At 39.6% G+C, this 18240-nt stretch overlaps 1 protein-coding gene across 23 annotated transcripts in view; it reads right to left on the bottom strand.

The window, feature by feature from the left end:
• The window catches only part of LOC146973626 (neurexin-1a-like), a 253900-nt gene that overhangs the window by 25403 nt on the left and 210257 nt on the right, over positions 1 to 18240 (bottom strand). For 13 of the 23 annotated variants that reach the window (XM_085800346.1, XM_085800348.1, XM_085800350.1 and 10 more), the window contains 3 exons: positions 17122 to 17293; positions 10599 to 10688; positions 8870 to 9189 (listed from right to left, as the gene is read on the bottom strand). In XM_085800346.1, coding sequence (XP_085656472.1) covers positions 8870 to 9189; positions 10599 to 10688; positions 17122 to 17293 — 582 coding nt within the window. The remainder of the gene's footprint in view (positions 1 to 8869; positions 9190 to 10598; positions 10689 to 17121; positions 17294 to 18240) is intronic. The other 10 variants (XM_085800359.1, XM_085800360.1, XM_085800362.1 and 7 more) reach the window with 1 other exon arrangement.

Below are 18240 nucleotides of genomic sequence, written 5' to 3'. Positions count from 1 at the left end.
CACACACCAGGACCACCTACAACAACACACACACACTTCACTTTTGGGGCAAGGTGGAGGGGCTATTCAACCTGTTTCTGCTCTCATCACATGACGACTGCTGTTAGAGATAGATAGATAGATAGATAGATAGATAGATAGATAGATAGATAGATAGATAGATAGATAGCGTAGCATGATGGTCAATCCCATACATCTGCATTGCAGGGGAAATCTTATCCCTAGGATGTTTTCTTTCTGTGAATAATTGATGGCACCACAACCTCGCAGGGCACTGACACTCAGACTAAAGCGTGTCTTTGAATCCACGAGACAGCTCGGCTTAATTTCCTGAACGAAACAAGACTCGACCAAACCATCACTGATGAATTCCTCTCCCCTTGTAAATGTGGGACTTTGTGTGTTTCCTTAGTAACCTCGTAGTTTCCTGTACACATCAGTTTTTTTTTAATTAGTTAGGTAGAAATTAAGGGAGGGGTGGAGGAGGCTGGAGGAGGGGGGCGGGGGCTTACAAAAAGATCTGTCTCTAGATGAGTTGAGTGGAGCAGTTCCACTTGGTTGGTGATGAGCAATGTTCGTATTAATACAAATAAGAAAAGGACTCTGGAGAAAAAAAAATCTGTACAATCATCTCTGCAAATCAGTAATTTCCCATTTTGCTCTACACAGCGCAGAGATATTAATGTTCTAACATTGCCTCTGATTATACTCTGTGAAGTCTCAACAACTATGTACTGCACTTAAGGACTCCCATGTTTCAACTTGACTCCATGTGTTGGTAATAGTCTTCTTAAGATGGAGCATTAGGTTGGATTTTTTGCGAAACACGCACACTATACTGTATCTGTGCCAAGATAATGAAAAAAGAACTGCTAACAATCAAAAGCAAAATATTAAAAATATATGATATGAACAAAGAGAACTGATGCAGCTTGAGAAACTGTGTAAAAAAAAGTCAGATAAGATGAGAAATGGACTGATATAACTTTTGGCCATTTTGAAAGCAGCAGTTTCACTGTCGTCACAACAGCCTGACTCTTAACAGGATGTGAATCCACTTGTGCATCATCTCGACATCTGCTGGAAACCAGCTGGGCATGTTCTGCGTTTCATCTCACCGTCATGTATTTTCACTCGTTGGCTAAACTGCATATCATTTAACAGCAGAATCATCCTGGTGTGTTTGCTGTGTCTCTGTAACTTTCCAACAAAAACAAAAAAAAGCAATAAAAGCTTCTTTTAAAAACAAACAAACCACCTATCTATCATGAAATCCAGCAGTAAGAGCCATGTGCATATGAGTCGCGATCACATGGCTCAGAGCAGCACGAACACAGATGGGTACGACTCATAACGCCATGAAATTAACAAACAAAAGTAAACCTATACCTTTTATTCTGCAATAAAAATGCTTGCTTTTCAGGATGCAGCTCTGGAAAGCACACCAATGCTTTCTTGTTAAATACAGTACTCACATTTTACTGGGTCTTGAAGAGAAAAGTGCTTTGCTTTTTGAGTAATTGGGTGTATGCCTGTCAATCAAAAACAAGAAAAAAGAACCTTGCTATACTATTGACAGAAGTCTGTTGCTTAGTAACTTGGTAACATTGAAATTAAAATAGCAGAAAAACTGATGACCATCTTTGAGATGCAGATGCACAAAATGGCCGATCCTGTTTAATAGCAAACAGAGTAAAGTAAGTTTTCATGCAATGCACATTGACTACTCTGTCTCTTGCAAGTTCAGGTTATGGGAGGCTACTGATAACAGGTTAGTGTTATGTTAATATGGTGGAATAAAGCTACAAATGATCTGTAGTGACCTGGCCTGAAAAAGGTTACAAAGTGAAGGCAGCTTTTTATTTTCATTTTTAACTGTGCATCGATAGCCATTTGACGCTGGTTTTAAATATGTGGGTATGACAGAGACTTGCTCAAGGTCAAATCTCTACTAAAGATCAGAGGGGCAATGTCAACATGTATAAGCAAATATGATGCATCGCCAACTAAATGAAGGATGAAACGTCCTTAAGCTCACATCCAAGAATCATATCCTCGAGCACAATTAAAGAACGCATGCTCTACATGTGTGCAGTTGCCTGAGGAGTGCTTAATACCCAAGATAAGTCTCAGGTCTGGATATTGATGCATGCAGGATTAGTATTAAATCTAGGCTGTGCAGACTTATTGCAGCCTTAGCTTGTAAAACAATAATCCCTACCAGTATCAGGACAATCACAACAATGCCTAAAGGTAGTAGCAGACACAATAAAGAGACATGGTGCATGGATGATTACAAAGGAAGAGAAGCTGCAGACTGAGCAGTTATTGGGTACTAAGTTCCAGAAGATTTTTCAACACAAGATTACCCTGACACTAAGTTTATTATAGTGTGTTTATTATAGAGCCAGTGAGAGGGAGGCCAGGAGTTAGTCAAACACTGCACTGAAGGTGTAGCAGTGCAGCATGACAAATCTTCGATTATCCCTGTGAAGTATAAAGAGGCCAGGTTTCTGCCCCTCGTCTCAGGGACCAAGACAAACAAAGCTGCTACAAGCCAGTTCAGCTGGAACTGACACATGTGCTGTGAGTGCAAATGAAATAGCCCACACAATGTGTTTTGAATGTCCCTCACTTCCCCTGAATGGCCATTACGCCCACCTCACCTAGGGTTAATTCAGAAAAAGTGAGGCCAGTTGGCTATTTGGTGGCAATGATGTGTCGTGGAGGCCATTCATTCTCACTAGGAACAGGCTATAATCTACATTTCTTGATTTTCCAACAGCAACAGAGCAATAAAAAGAAATTGCACACTGCAAAAAGGGTTATGAAAGAAGCATGGCAGGTGTAAAATGTCAGATGAGGTCAGCTTGAATACTGCAGAAGACAATGCCTGTACTATTATCTTTGAGAGCGAGTTGTCTTGTTATTGTTGTACAAGGTTCCTCGAAAGCAGAAATCCTACTGGCAATTTTGATTGAATATCTTGACAACTGATGGTTGGGTTCTTGTGAAATTATCTGCAGATATTCAAAGCCCCCCAAGGATATAGTCTTACAAGTCTGTTGGCCCCCTGATTTAATCATTATTGCCATTGTTGGATCTGTTGTTGTTGGAATACCAAACACCTACAAAACTGACATTCCCATCAGCCTTGATTTTATTTTAACATTAGTGCTGATTAGCAAACGTTAGCCTACTAACATGCCAAACAGAAATACTGAAATCAGGAAGGATTAACTGCTGAACTTAAGAATGTTAGCATTATAAGTGACTGTGTTAGCATGCTGATGCTAGTATTTGGCTCAAAGCACTGTTGTGCAGCCTCACAAAGCTGTTAGCATGGATTTAGAGTTTGCACTTTATGAACTTTTAATCAAAGCAGAAACAGGAGGACACATATTTTATCTTAGAAGAATGGAAGAAACGAACAGTATGCTACATATTAACAGCCAGAGAAAAGATGGTTTGTAGGGATGCTGTGATTTACCAAATTCCTGGTATATCTCCAGGGTGTCTGCTGCATTAAATTAGATGTGAAGTTAATAGGTGATTAGAAATTAAATATTTCTCTACAACATTTGTGTCCTGCTGTATTTTGTCCTTGGGTCTCTCCATGAAACTGGAGCCATTACCAACTTGGGCGGATATTCCAGCAGACAGCGCCGGTGGTGGATGGCAGCCCCACACTATGACCACTCGTGAGATTTATACACTGTATGTGTGCTGGCCAGGGTTGATAATACAGAGCAGTGCAGGTGAGGATCCATCACTGTCAAGAGCTCTCAATGGCTCTTCTAGATAGCATGCTTTCGAGTTTTTCCTTTTCTTTTTTTTGCTGGGAGGGTAACAGCTAAATAAGGCTCTATCTCTTATCCTTGAGTGGGTTTGATTAAACATCATCTGGTATTAAATGCTATCTCTCTGCAGCTTGGCGTTTTCCTCCATTTTGTCCACTAGACCTTCATAAGCTGCCATGTGTTCAGGTATTACTGTCATATCCCACACTTAGGAATCTGCAGCAGTTTTAATGTATGTGGGAAAATACTATGTAACTTTCTTTTTCTCTAAAAGTCAGCTCACTCACAAATCAAAGTGATTTTGTTGAGGACCACATAATTAGATTAATGAGAGCTACAAAATGCTTGGAAGTGCCCGACCACTGGCAGCTGGTGTTGCCAACAGACCTGCGTGGGTTGGCAGTTCAGGCTCCAAATTGACCTCAGCAGATACTCTACACTATATCTCACATTTCTCTCCAATAAGCAGAAAAACAGTTCACATTAATGTAATTGTGTAAGCACTTATTTTCCCCAAGATTGAATAAATGAGGGAGATTTAGAAAAATTATCCAAGAGAAGTGAGGAGTACCTCTTGTACAGTAGCTGGTGTGTTGTTTGGGAATGTGCATACAAGTGAATTATGGTTTAATTGGATGTGACCAGGCACCACCACAGGGAACAGACGATTCATTAAAACATGACAGTTTGGCCCATACAATAAGCTGCCTCTCCCATGTAGGGCAAGAGGCACACAGCCACTGCAGGGAATATTGGACATGGGAACCTGAAGATATGATCACAATGGAGGCAAGTTCAAGGCCTAATCTCCCTATTATTTACAATCTCTGTATTTGAGTGGGCTGTAAATCCTGGAATTGAATCAATCCAATTATCCCTTAAGCAAATGTAAAATTTTAATCACTATTAAAATAACAATCCTGACTCATCAGCTTTTTTCCCATGGTGCATTTCTAGGCCAGTGCGCTCCAAGATGATAATATCCTTGTTAATAAAGCATGAGTGGACACCCAGTGGTTTGAGAAGAATGACATTAATGTAATGTTACCCATAAGCCTCAGCCCTCCGTATTCAATAATAATGTAACCCCTGTGGAGCATTTAGAGAACTTTTTGATGGGACACCTGAGAAGGCAGAGTCCTTTCAGACCCTTCAAAATCACCGCACTAATAATTATTAGCAATGACTTTACTCTCTAGGAGACTAGTGGGCCATTGCACAAAGACAAACCTGACTCTACAGGTCCAGTGTACATAAACATAAACATAAAAATAGGAATACTATTTATTTCTTTACTTTATTATTATTTATTTTTCTGTAAAACATAAAAAGGCATGACTCAATTTGAACTCAGAGGTGTACTAATTATTTATCCAGTGCATCTTGGTTTGAGTAATGCCTGAGATTGTATGAAATCACATGTGACTGTATTGGGACTGTATTAGGCAGAGAAATATAATAACATACAAAAACAAATAAATTAAAAAGAAATTCCTTTGTTCTGCTCCTCTTGACCCAGAAAACTGATGGCAGGTGTGGGTGGAGGTCACCTCTCCACTACGGCTTCCTATTGTGTCGTATTTGTTTTAAACCGGGCCTACTTTTGAGCACTCTAACTGAATGTGAAAGGCTATAAAGTGGCCGACGCATCTTGTTTCTTGTTGTTTCATTTGGAAACGCGCCACATCATGGAGGCTACAAATGCTGCTGCTTCATTGTTATGGTCAGGAATTACATTGACAGCAACAGGCACTTACAACAAGTGACTTTAACCAAACTTAAATATTTATGTGTGTTGAGTTAACACCAAAGTGCCTCGGCCATCACATCGCATTTTTAGACGAGACTATAAAAGGTCTCAGATATTTTTTTCCCTTATTATTTTGGACCCAAGTGCCTCCTTCGACAGCCTGATATACATTTTCCACAGCAACACTCTCACTTTAATGGCAAGAGCCTGATATTGCCACCGCCAGTTAGCCATTCCATTTCCACTGGGACCAGCCACACTAAAAATGCACATGTCCCAGTAATGTAAGGCTCTTAGGATATAAAACCATTCAGTGAATTGCATTCGCCATCAGAGGGGAGATGGAACAGCTGGACAATGATTAAAATGCTGACTATTCGAGGGAGAGGACACTGAATGCACCATCTCTTTTTATGGAGTCCAGACATGATGTCTTTCTAAGTGTAGTGTCCTGAGACGGTAATGTCGTACCGCAGGAGCTCTCCATGGGAAGGTCGTCACGTTGAATCAAACTGAACACGCTGACATCTCCCAGTGCCCACGTTTTTGCATGCCTCATTCATCTCTCCGCCTACATCGGAGAGCAACTTTTTAATCCAATGACCTTTTTTTTTCTTCCTATATGAATACATTAGATAACACCTAAACCAACACAGGTAGCCTTGACTATTGTCTGCCCAAGCCTTTATATGCCACTTTAAAGATGAGTTTGCAACATAAAGTGACAGTACAAAAACCAGTAACAACCACAAATGCACCTGAGGCTATCCTGTTTACTTTAAAACACCAGACACTGGACCTCCACCCCCCAAAAAAACTAAAATAAAAAACAAGGCCATAAATTCAACTGCTCTAAAAGAAACAATGGCTGTGGACATGATTAGGCTGCTACAAACACATATTGATGAAACAATCCAAGCTGAATCCGATTAGCATAAAACCATAATGTTAGATATCCAAATATCACATCACATCTAAGGCACAAAGTAGATGCCCCGCGCATATCGCATATCTCTGTAATTCACTGCATTTCTAAATTGTCACAGCCATTTATATCACTTTATTTCTCTCCAGATGAAAAGGCGGGCATCCATCTTGTCAAGCCTGTTCCTTTCTGCCAATCTCTTGGTTCCTTGGTGGCAATTTATAACACTGCATGGAGCTGGGATATAATTATAGTCTATTGTCTGATATTTCGCCTGCATTACACGCTCCTGCAACGGTTCAGGAGCCATGCTGAGGCTGAGAGAAAACCATTTCACTGGATCAATATTTATGATTGTATTATTTGTCAGCATCTGCAGAGGCTCACACAAACTGTTATGATGGTCTCAGGTCAGTGAGAGAGATGGGGAGAGAGTTAGGGTCCAGTAATGTGGGGTCTTTACTGCTGCTAAGTTGAAATCTGTGGGAGTTTGTCATTTCATATCAGCTGTAAGTTGAACAGTCTACTGAACTTAATGAAAAGCCTGGCACTTTACTTTCTCTTATTTCTAATATTTTAAATAAAACTTTGAGTCTAGGTTTGGAGGATTCATCAACAGTCAAGGTTCAAGGCTTCTTTTAATTTAATAGTAGATAAAGCCAACAATGAGTGTTAATGTGAAAATACATATTTAAACAGACTGAAGGAACATTGGTTCAATCGCTTCTGGACAGTCAAATTTATCAGCATCAGCATTACGCACAGTGTTTCAGAAAATCTTTCAAACGGACTGTGATGCGGGTATATTAACTTTTGTCCTATAGTGAAGCTGTAAAGAGAGAAAAAAGTTACACAATCTGTCAAAAAAAAGGAATTAAAATCAAATAATTTTGATTGTGTGTATATTATTGAATATGAAGTTAAACCCACCCCCTCCTGGAGATGCTATAATCTTCATTTACCCAATCCGATTAATCCAAAATGAGTTAAATCCAAAATGATTTTAAACTATATTTGTAAAAGCTGATTAAGTCCTGATTAAAGGGTCATTTTAGTCTATGACTATGCTTAATTTAAGCTACCGTGTATGCTTTTCCTGCTACTGACTTGCAGAGTATTAAAAATCCTGATGCGCAAGCATGTACAGTATAACCCTCAGTATATCTTCATAGACTCCATGTTTCCAGTTACATCTTACTGTACCCACTTCCTCTCAGAGCTTAACATGAGAGTTTCACATGATGTGGAAAGCTCAATAAGTAATCAATTCTGAATGCTACCAGAGAGCAGCTTTGGCTCCAGAACAATTAAAGCCTATTTCTCAGCTATCAATGAGGCTGCTTTTTGATTTTTAACACAAGCTGAAAATTTTCTGTGAGGCATGAAGTTTCTATTTTTGTAATGTACCAGCACCACGTGAAGACCATTCCTACCGTTTTTTTTGTTTTCTGTGTGTGATGAAAAACAACCCACTGAAACTATTTTTCTTAGTGACCTAAATGAGTCAATACTATCTTTTGTTATGTGCACAGGTATTCTTAGATCGTAATGACGTTCTTCCAGCATGTTTGCTGCTGGATTTTAACAAGAGAAAAGTAAATAAAGTCACTGTTTTCTTTTGAAATTCCAGATAATGAAAATTCACATTGACACTGTGGGAACCCCGAGAAGATATAGACGGATTAGGAATTTAATTCTTACAATAGACAATGTGTGAAACAAATACAGCATTCAAACAAAGACCCAGAGACATTTCTTAATGGCAACATAATTAGCTGTTATAAAAACTATTTTTGATTTTAAATCCATGGCTGCTGCTGTATTGCCAGTGATTTAACAGAAAACGTCGTCTGCTCTGGGTAGAGACGGTGCCAGAATGGTCTGATCACCATTCCATTTGATGGGACACACATTTTCTGTTGTATTGTTCAGGCGCACATTGTGACGTCTGAGAAGTAATATGCTCCTGCAGATGCTGCACTGCTCATGCAGGACAGATAAAGATGATGGAGGACCTCAGCGATGGTTATCAAAGGAACACACACACATACGCGAGCACACACACACACACGCACACACAATGCTGTGCCACATCTGATTGCATGGGGAGAAATGCTCAACAGTGCGCCTGTGGTGCTGCTCCCATAGGTGGAACAATGGACTTATTTTCCTTCAGTTTTTAGGTCAGAAGACTCAAGGAGACGAGAGAAGTGACACAATAAAGGGAGGCATACATTCCTCATGTAGGAGCCTAATGATGAGATGTATTATGCTAATCCAGGATGTGCTTAACAACACGCTGTGCACCGTAACGATTTCAAAACGGATCAAGTGGAGACAATAATGACATGATTGAAAGTCACTTACAAAACAATAATTTAAAGACGATCTCACCTGCTGAGGCTCTCGTGGTGTGGTCTGCTTGACTCGCCTGCTGGACGCCGTGGTGGTGGTGATCTCCATGATGGAGGTGGACGTCTCCGAGCGATTGGCCGTGGTGCTCGACTGCGGTGTGATAGAGGAGGGCGACTCCCCCACCAGTCGCACGCTGCCTTGGATCTTTATGTTGCGATCCCCCTCGGCAGCCATGTTGAACACCTTCAAGCCATTATAGTAGAGGCCCGAAAGCTGGCCCTGAAAGGATCGACTCTGGTCTCGCTCCATGCCCCCAATCTGTATAGTGGTTTGGCTGTTGAAGATTGTAAGCTGGCGCCCTGTGGGAAAACAACGTTACATATATACAAGAATCTTGAACTGTGGACTCAGCCACTTTTACTGTACAGGAAAAAAAGAAAGAAAAAAAGACAGAAAGGCAGATTATTTGCCCAGTGGCTAATGAGACCAATAAATTACGGGTTGCAGAGGCAAACCCTGGTAATTTATTGCAGTTATAATGATGAGATGCCTATGAAAAGAAAAATAACATAACATAAAAACACAGGATTTAGACGATCAATGCAGCTTTGCTAAAATGGCATTCTAATCTAAAGCAACAACAAAAAAGATTAATCAGAGGTAGTAATGTTATGGAAATGCAAGAGATTTAACTACACTTGAAAAGATAACATAATCTTGAAAGTAATATAAATGGGCAATTTGTTTGCAGGAAATTGCCTGGGAAATAAGACAAATATATAAAGCATTTGTCTAATTAAGCTAAAAGCATATATTTCATTATGCTTTGCTTATGTTATCTGGTGTTTTTCCATCAAATTTCACCATTTACAAACTGGGAACATAGCAAGCATGAAAAAAAGAAAAAGAAAAAGTTCTAAAATGGCTACAGGCAGTGAGATTTGGACTTTGCTCATGTACAATCTCACAGGAAGCAGGACACACTTGAGGAAAAAAAACAGGAAAAATTAAATTCAGAATGGATATGGTTGGGCACATGAAACACAAACAAAAAAGAGGACAATTTATGACAGAACTTTTCTAACAGAAAACAGAAACAAACAAACAAAACATAAAAATGATAGGGCTTATTTCACATTTTAAGTGAAAAATATGAATTAGTTATTGAACTATAAAAAACAAAGCATGCACTCAGTTTGTTTTATATTACAGTTCCTTGATCTAATGCCCTATACATATTTACAATGTCTGTTAAAGGGACTCAAAATTCTGATGCCAATTCATATTGCACACTATTTATCACTGCTAGCAGTTTAATCAGAATAGATCGAATGACACTACGTACTGTACTGTACAGTATATATACTGTAAAGGTTACAAAAGTGTTTCAAATAACACTTAGCAACTAATGAATCACTATCTACAACTTTTAAATTTATCATTTAGATGTTTACAGAAAAATGCTACAGTAATTTATAGACATTTTAACAATGCTGATATTACTTCAGTAAGTGGATTTAAATTCATATTTACAGTCCCTTTAACCTTAAATTGACAATAAACACGTATTAAAACAGCTGACATCTATAAAATAAATACATTATTATGAAAAGTATGAAACACTACAAACTAAATTTAACTGTTCAAATCATTTTGTTTTTAAAGTTTAACTGAACATTTATTTTTTAAGGTTTATTATTTACAAAATAGTGCTACAACTTGGTTATGATCAAATTATTTTATCTGAAATTTTAATCAGTGATTTTACCTTTGTCGAGTAGCCATTCGTCAACTACTCGACCAAGTCGGTATGGGATTCGCTGTCTAGCAATCGCCAGGCGTTCGTTATCATTGTGGCCTTTAAAGTTTAAAGAGACATTTCATTGGTTACAATCTGTAAGGTCAAAGGTTAAATGTTCATACTTAATGCTGGAGCTATACAACTGCACAAGGTTTTTATATTTAAAACTTTTTGTATATTAAAAAACAATATTTACTGAAACATTATTTGAACAAACTTCATTCATTTTATTTTATTTTAGCCAACAAATTAGACCTATATTAATTGAAAATAAGAACTATAACACGCAAATGTTTCATCTAGGTTAATAGAACTATGTTATAAACCAACCCAAATCACAACTTTATACATTAGCATTACAAAATCTTTACCAAAATATTTCCATCCCCTTTGTCTTGACCCTCTATATCTTTTTAACTGGCTTTTAAACTAGTTATAGACATTTTCAAAAAGAACATCATTTAAATTTATTGTGGAATCAACCTTTTATGATTTAAAGGATAAAACAATTTAACTTTAACATATTACCAATACCAACCCCATTTATAAATAGCCTAATTGACATGAAATAATAAGCTAATTGCAATACAACAGTTAACACAGTATACATTCAGAGGATCTAGTCAAAAGACAACGTCAGAGTAGATTTTCAGTCACTGTAGAAACTTTGATCAAAAGGCTTTGACAAAAGCTACAAGTCACGAAGGAGGAAAAGTCACGAGTTTGACTGTCTAAACAGTGCAACACTGATGAGGTGAGAGTCGATTGAAAAGCAGTTCCACAACAGGATTCAGAGAATAAACCAAATACGAATCAGAAGAGAGAATGAGCAGATTCAGAAAAAAAAGAAAGCTCCGCTCCAAGATTGGAGGTGCACTTTGGCTTTAATGAGGGCAAACTTTGCATCACCCTTTTGTCGAGGCCAATAACCTCTCCAGTGCCGCAGACTTTCAGCAAAGTGGCACTGTCTCTGAGTGCTATTCCCCTGGTATTGTCTGCTGAGATTGAATTCAGTCCGATCCTTTCTTCCGGCAGATTGACAATGTTTGTCCCATCAACTATATTAATTCAGTTCTGGCAGATAAAAGATCAGGTAGCTAACAACGATTCAGTGGAGAATAGCCTCCAAGAGGAAAGGATCGTACAGACATGAAAGAAAGGAGGTAACCTTGTAACGGATGCACAGCTGGTCTGATGAAAGGTCTTAGAGGTAAAAAAGACGCATAAAAAGACATTTTTTAATCGCATCAGCTTGAATTACTGTAGAGGATCAGCTACACAGAAAAGGGTTTAAAGCTTGTCTGTGCAGCTCATGGAATTTGGCTGCAGTTGATTGTGCCAAGTTGGAGCACAAAGGCTCGTGAAGGAGATTTACTGAAACATTTCTCCCCCAACGTTGACGCAGAGAGATACATTCTGCATTACAACAAAGCCACACAGGGACACAGTATATTATTTGATATGGATCTCCAGATGTCAGAGCCACACTTCTTAAACAATGTCTAGCCATGTGAAGTGACACTGTCTGACACAACAAAATGTGCTTCAGTGACCATAGGCTTTTTATCCCACATTTTTCCAAACTTAGTTTGAAGCCTTAAAATTTCAGGTGAAACTCACTTGTGTATTTACACTTCTGTTGATTGATGGTGCCATTAAAGGACTTGGCTGGTGGCCGTTTGTGCATTTGAAACTGTCAACATATTTCATGACAATAGTTACAAGACATAAATCTCTCAACAATGGGTCGTACCTACATTCATTAAAAAAAAGAAGAAAAAAAACTCTTAATGACTTCCCAATAAGACTGTAGTTTTTAGATTACATCACTCAAATGGGAGCAAATAGTGCGTTTATTGGGGACCTATTTTCATGAGCTGATTAATACACTTTTGATGCTCTGGTGAGTATTTAAGGCAGCGCGGTGCAGGTGTGATTGATTCAAACTAAACTCCACGTTCATCATAATGACAGAAGGTGTGAGCTGGTGCAACAGTGTGGCTCATTTCTGTGTTTAGACACAATGGAGCTCTATGGCACAGAGGAATAAGCTAGATCAGGCTTTGGTTACACAAACAATAGCTGTTAGTAGGATCAATTCATTGTTGGGTTTGGGCCTTTCATGTGATTTGTTGGCAATAAGAAACATTGAATATCACTAAGACTCTGCGGTTGGACAGTGTTGTTGCAACTAAAAATTACTGAGCCATACATTTAACTTATGCAGCAGTTAGAAATCCACTAAGCTACTTTCAGGTATGTGGATGCAAAACACCCCAGCCTCCAGGTGCTTTCAGCTTATGTAACGTCTGTATACCGCCTGGTGTGAACACAAACTGTACTTAACTTATGCAGGATGCTGGAGCTCTGCAGCACTTAATTCTCCTTAGTGTTGTGCACTATCGGAGCAGAATTACACACAAACTAATGACTAACCAAACAAGCGAGCGAAGCACGCAGACACGCAAATGCACTTCCTTATATTCAGAATGTGTTAAATTAATGAATAAACCATTAATTGCTGCTGTCATGGACTATTAATGGCCTTTGTTAATTCCTATCACCTCCGTTTGTCAGTCATGGGGTGTTAGTTATGTCACCTCTGTTTCCTGCCACTGTGACATCTCATCTAAGGAGAAGTCAAAATCAAACTGGGCTCTGGGGAACTGTTCGCCTGCAACTGTTGGGAGGACAGCAAGGACTGGGGAAGAGCCAGAGTCATTATATGTTATATTATATTATATTAACATTATATTAATTATAAATTATTAATCAGAACAAATTCTGTTTCATATATGCCTGCTTGGTTCCTTGACAGTTGTAGTATATTAAACATGTCATGGATGTCTTGTAGTTTTCAGCTAAAATGCCAGCTTTTGTGTCTGTCCTCATGCTGCTATCACAATTTTGCAACAATGTCGACGATTTGTTGAAGAAGAGGACAAGGAAACTAACAGAAAGACCCACAGGAGAATCAGGGCCGGCAGCCGCAAATACAGTACAGTAAACACACACACACTCATGCACGGTTATCCTCACACACAGCGTGCCACTGTGCCAAAAGCCTCTACTTCTGTGCAAGAACATGCTCCATTTTCAAAGACAGTAGCTCTTTATCTGTTTGGCTCTGCACCCGGTGGCAGACTCAGTCTATGCTTATACTGAGGTTAATTAAGTGTGGATATAATCAAGGTCTGATCATGTATTGATCCCAACTGTGGGACACCGGAGTGTTAAACAATGCTATCCCCTGGGCTTCGATGCAGCAGCGGAGCCCATTCATCCTGCCTGTGAGCGGAGCCTGTGACTGCTGCCGAGTGGTGATTTGGTTTGGTTTGGGACAGCTTGGCTTATCTCCTCCGCCAGACAGCAGCGATTCAGCTGAGCCGTCCCAGCCAACCCGCTTTGCCCTCACTCATTTGTTTTCTTTTTTTGTTAATAAAGTGGTCAGATAAGGTGGGAGGCTTTATCTCATTACAAGCCCTAGGACACTCGCCACATTAAATGAACAAATATGCAAATGCTTCCTCTGTTCATGGAGCCGGGAGAATTAAAAAGGAGGGACATACACAAATCTCACTATTATTTTTATTATTCTGTTCCCTCCCCCCTTTTTTTTAGCCCTACTGTGGCTGTGGCAGTTATTGCACCATTTTGAAAGCACGCTCAATGATGATTGTTCGCACAATGGACTGAAGAGCTCATGGATAGAACAGAGGGGAAACCAGACGGAGCTTTGATGGATAAAGCTAACCCTCCTCCTCTTGCATCCCACAAATCAGTCTTCACACCGGCAAGGTGGAAAAACAGGACACAGGGACGGCAGGGGGGGGAGATCGACAGAGGGGGCAGAGTTGGACAGATAAAGGAGAAAGGACAGAAAAGGAGGGAAGTGAGAGCTGAGGGGAGTGGAATGAGAGACAGAGAGCTCTGTAAGTGCACCATGCTCTGATAACAGTAAAAGAATAAGGCCAGAGACCTCTCCATTATCTTTGTGTGCGGCGCGTGTTCATTGGGTGCTCTGATAGGATACTGCACTGTACCCTGCGGGTCTGGCAGCACCATTGTGATGGTATTACTTCCATGGCCAAGACTCGGGAGAAGGGGCTGATTTTTTTTTTTTTTTTTGTAGCTGCCTGGCCCTTTGTATGCGGCGCAGAATGAAAGCCGGGCGAGAATAAAGGAAAGAGGACTGAACTACAACAAATAGAGGGCTAGTTATGTCTCTGCGTGTGCGTTTTGCATTTTAGATTCTAATAATTGTCCTAAAGACTATTAATGGCCCATAAGTATGCAGTACGAGACTTTTTAATGAGATTACGAGGGCAGCAGTATAGGCCCTGGTGAAGCAATTATTTCCTTGCTTTGAGAATGATTGCTCCCTCCCATATAATCTCCTCCTCTCTGTCTTTCTCACTCTCCAGCCATCATTTTTATCTTTGCTGTCTACTCTTATTATAATCACTGTTGATCTGTGAGTGGCCTAAGAGTGGCTGAGGGCTGCTATTATGAGTGCGTTAGAGGGATACATGGATACTAATCAAACTACAGGCGAGCTGAGAGAATAATGGCTTTGTGTGCTGAGGAGGGGGGTGGGGGGTGGGGGGAGGAGTCGCAGAGTGATTGTGATTAGATGTAATTAGTCTGTAACGAGCCTAATAAGGTAGCTGGACTTAGCTGTGTCACTGACGCGTGATTGGTGGGGATGAGGTTGGTCATTTTGTCCCTGCAGCATTTATAACTCAGCACTTGTCATAAAAGGGATTAATCTTAAACTGTCATAGCTTTTCTACAACACACTGACCCGAACGTGGTCGGAATACGCAGATTCCCGATGGGAAATCAGTTGCGCTCCGTTGTCAGTGACTTCACCCGAGTCACGACGAGCAGCACCAGCACATCTGCATGTATCATAGGTGTTTCAGGGACTGAGGGTATTTGTCGTTGCAAGATAAGATTGAGATGCTAGCATCCAGGCATTTAACCCTGCTGTGCATTCTGCCATGTCCACCACATGTCAAAAGCCATTAGCTTCCGTCCTCCACCTGAGGCAAGCGGCGAGGATTGAGTCCCAGTCATAAAACCCTCTTTCATGTGGATGAATGCACTGGTCGTAGCTAAAAAGGTCACCAAACATTATGCAGAAGTGGGGGGAGGGACAGGGGACAGGTTGAATTTGTCTTCTGTTTGTCCCAGTGCCCAGTCACTTTATGCATGTTCAGAGAATAACAAATGCTTTTGATTTGGAGCTGCAGCTTTTAATCTTGCGGACTTGTTCCCACAGTAATTTTGCTGTTTGTGTTTTGAACGGACACTTTCGCTCTCCTTTAATCTTCTGTAGCTTTTGTCAAAGCCTTTATGCAGTTCAAAAAAAGTTAACAATTTCAGCAACACAAGCAGTGGCATTTAAATTCTCTTTGAGAGCCATCATACTACTAACATCTTGACATTCTTCAGAAACATATCAGTGTTGCTGAGTTGTTTTCCATTTCCGACAGGAGATTACTTCCTATTTTCTCCCAGTGAATAACACAGAGCTTGCATTTTCCCCATAATGAATCTTCTTATAACCACAGTCAAAGTTATCAGCTATCACTACGTTTTACACGCAAGCACCAGTACAAGTGTTCAGGTCATATTAAGTAGTAATTATTAAATATATTATGCTTTTTCAATTACTAAATACTCATTACACTGAGCCTTAATTAGTGAATTCATCTCCTATGGTCTTGTAAAATGTGTTTATGGAAAGTGCTACACAAATGAAATTATTTGTAGTGACACTAACGGCAAAGAAAATGGATGCAGCTTAATTTCCACTAGCTGTGGTGTTTGCTGTGGAAACAATGAATAAGAGTGAGTTGTCATGGTTAGACCAGACGCCATATTATATCTGATCGTCTGCGATCTAATTCTGAATAAGTGGCAAATTAATCCAGGTACTCATTTACTTTGACTGTGCTATTACAGGTTTGTCTGCCCGCTTGCTTTAATTCAATCAATCTACTGTATTGGCAGAGAAATAAATACTGATCTGGCACACAATTACTTGCCACAATAAAAGTGGTAATTTGTCTGTAAATAGTCTATTGATTTAACTCACTGTGCACATATGCTGTGGGTGGATTACTCATGTATAGGGAGAATGTAACGCAGGTGTAGACAGGGTAGGTGGTGCCCTTTTATACAGTTTCTATTTCAGACTGTGGGATTTCTTAAGTGCATCTTATTTGCATATACCCAGGTTGCTTAACAGCATTGATTAATGTAAAGTGATAAACACTGGAGATGAGAAAAAAACTCAACAACACCGGTATTATTCGTAACAGCTGCTGGAAACAGAAACATAAAAAGCAATTAAAGCACATGCCGAGTCAACATAAAAACATCCTGACAGATAAGGCTTTAATAGTTGGCTTGACAATCTCTTGGTCATTTTATGGCCTTTAAGGAGCAGCAGATGTAATTAAAGACAGAGTGGGTGACTCACCTGTGGGGTAGCGCTCAATGACTGGCAGGTCATCCACCTGCAGAGTGGCATTACCCCCACTCCTCGTAAACTTCACTATATGGTACTTTCCGTCATTTACAAACTTTGACGTCTCCTCAATGTTAATGTCATCTGTTCCGACATTAAATACAACGGCGATGTTTCCCTTTTCCTGGAACGACAAGAACACAGGAGAGAAAAGGCGTTAGCGACGACGGACATCGCCAGTGTTGCTAGGAGACTGTACAAAAATGAATTCACTTTAATCCACATGTTAACAGAAAGCAAAACAACAGGAAATAATAAGTGAAAAAAAATGTTCATGTGTTAAATCCAATGTGGGACCAGCTCATAGTTCAAGGACACGGAATAACCTGGTGTGATTTGGTTGCCGTGTGAAAATTATTATTCCATAATAAATTTGTTGTCAATGCTCCCCCTCCCAAGCTTGATCATTTCCCTGCAGTCCTTAAATAAACCTTCAAACTTTTAAAATAACTTGACTTAGTGTAAGTGAGTTAGACACATCATTTTGTTTGTTTATTATAATTTGCAGTAAAAGAAAATGGCATTGATGACATAATGGATCAAGAATAATTGAATTCTACAAACTATGTAGACAACCTTTACTCTGCATTAGCTGGACTGGGTTTTTAATAGCAGACCACCAGCTTTAATGAAAGAAACCATATGGCTGCTGCGTTTTGGCCTTTAGCCCATTTTGAACATAAAATGCATTTCCCATCAAACGGGCAGATCCGGAGGGTTGGCACTGACATCCACCAGATACAACACTTACTGTAAAAAGGTATTTGTTTTGACATTATTAAACATTTATAGAGTTAAACCATAGATCTGTGGTTTTCTAAATTTAATGTACTCTATAGATTCACTGTCAAAGAAGGAAGCTTTGCACTTGATGTCATTAGTTTAACTTTTTTCCCCTCCTTTTATCTTGTGTTGCTGTCCCATGGTGTTTACATCCGTCACCCCCTAGAGGAACACATATAGCAGCAAGTGAACAACATTTCTTTTTCTTTCTGTCTGTTTTTTCTTTTTGCAGGACCTGCTGTGTTGACCATAAGGCAGATGACTGTATGGTTGAATGCTTTGGATTGG

This window comes from Trachurus japonicus, chromosome 15, assembly GCF_045865225.1.
Source record: "Trachurus japonicus isolate A0001 chromosome 15, Traja_1.0".
NCBI classification, from domain to species: Eukaryota; Metazoa; Chordata; class Actinopteri; order Carangiformes; family Carangidae; genus Trachurus; species Trachurus japonicus.
Note: the sequence above shows the minus strand (reverse complement) of the source record. Positions and strands in the feature narration are given on the sequence as shown.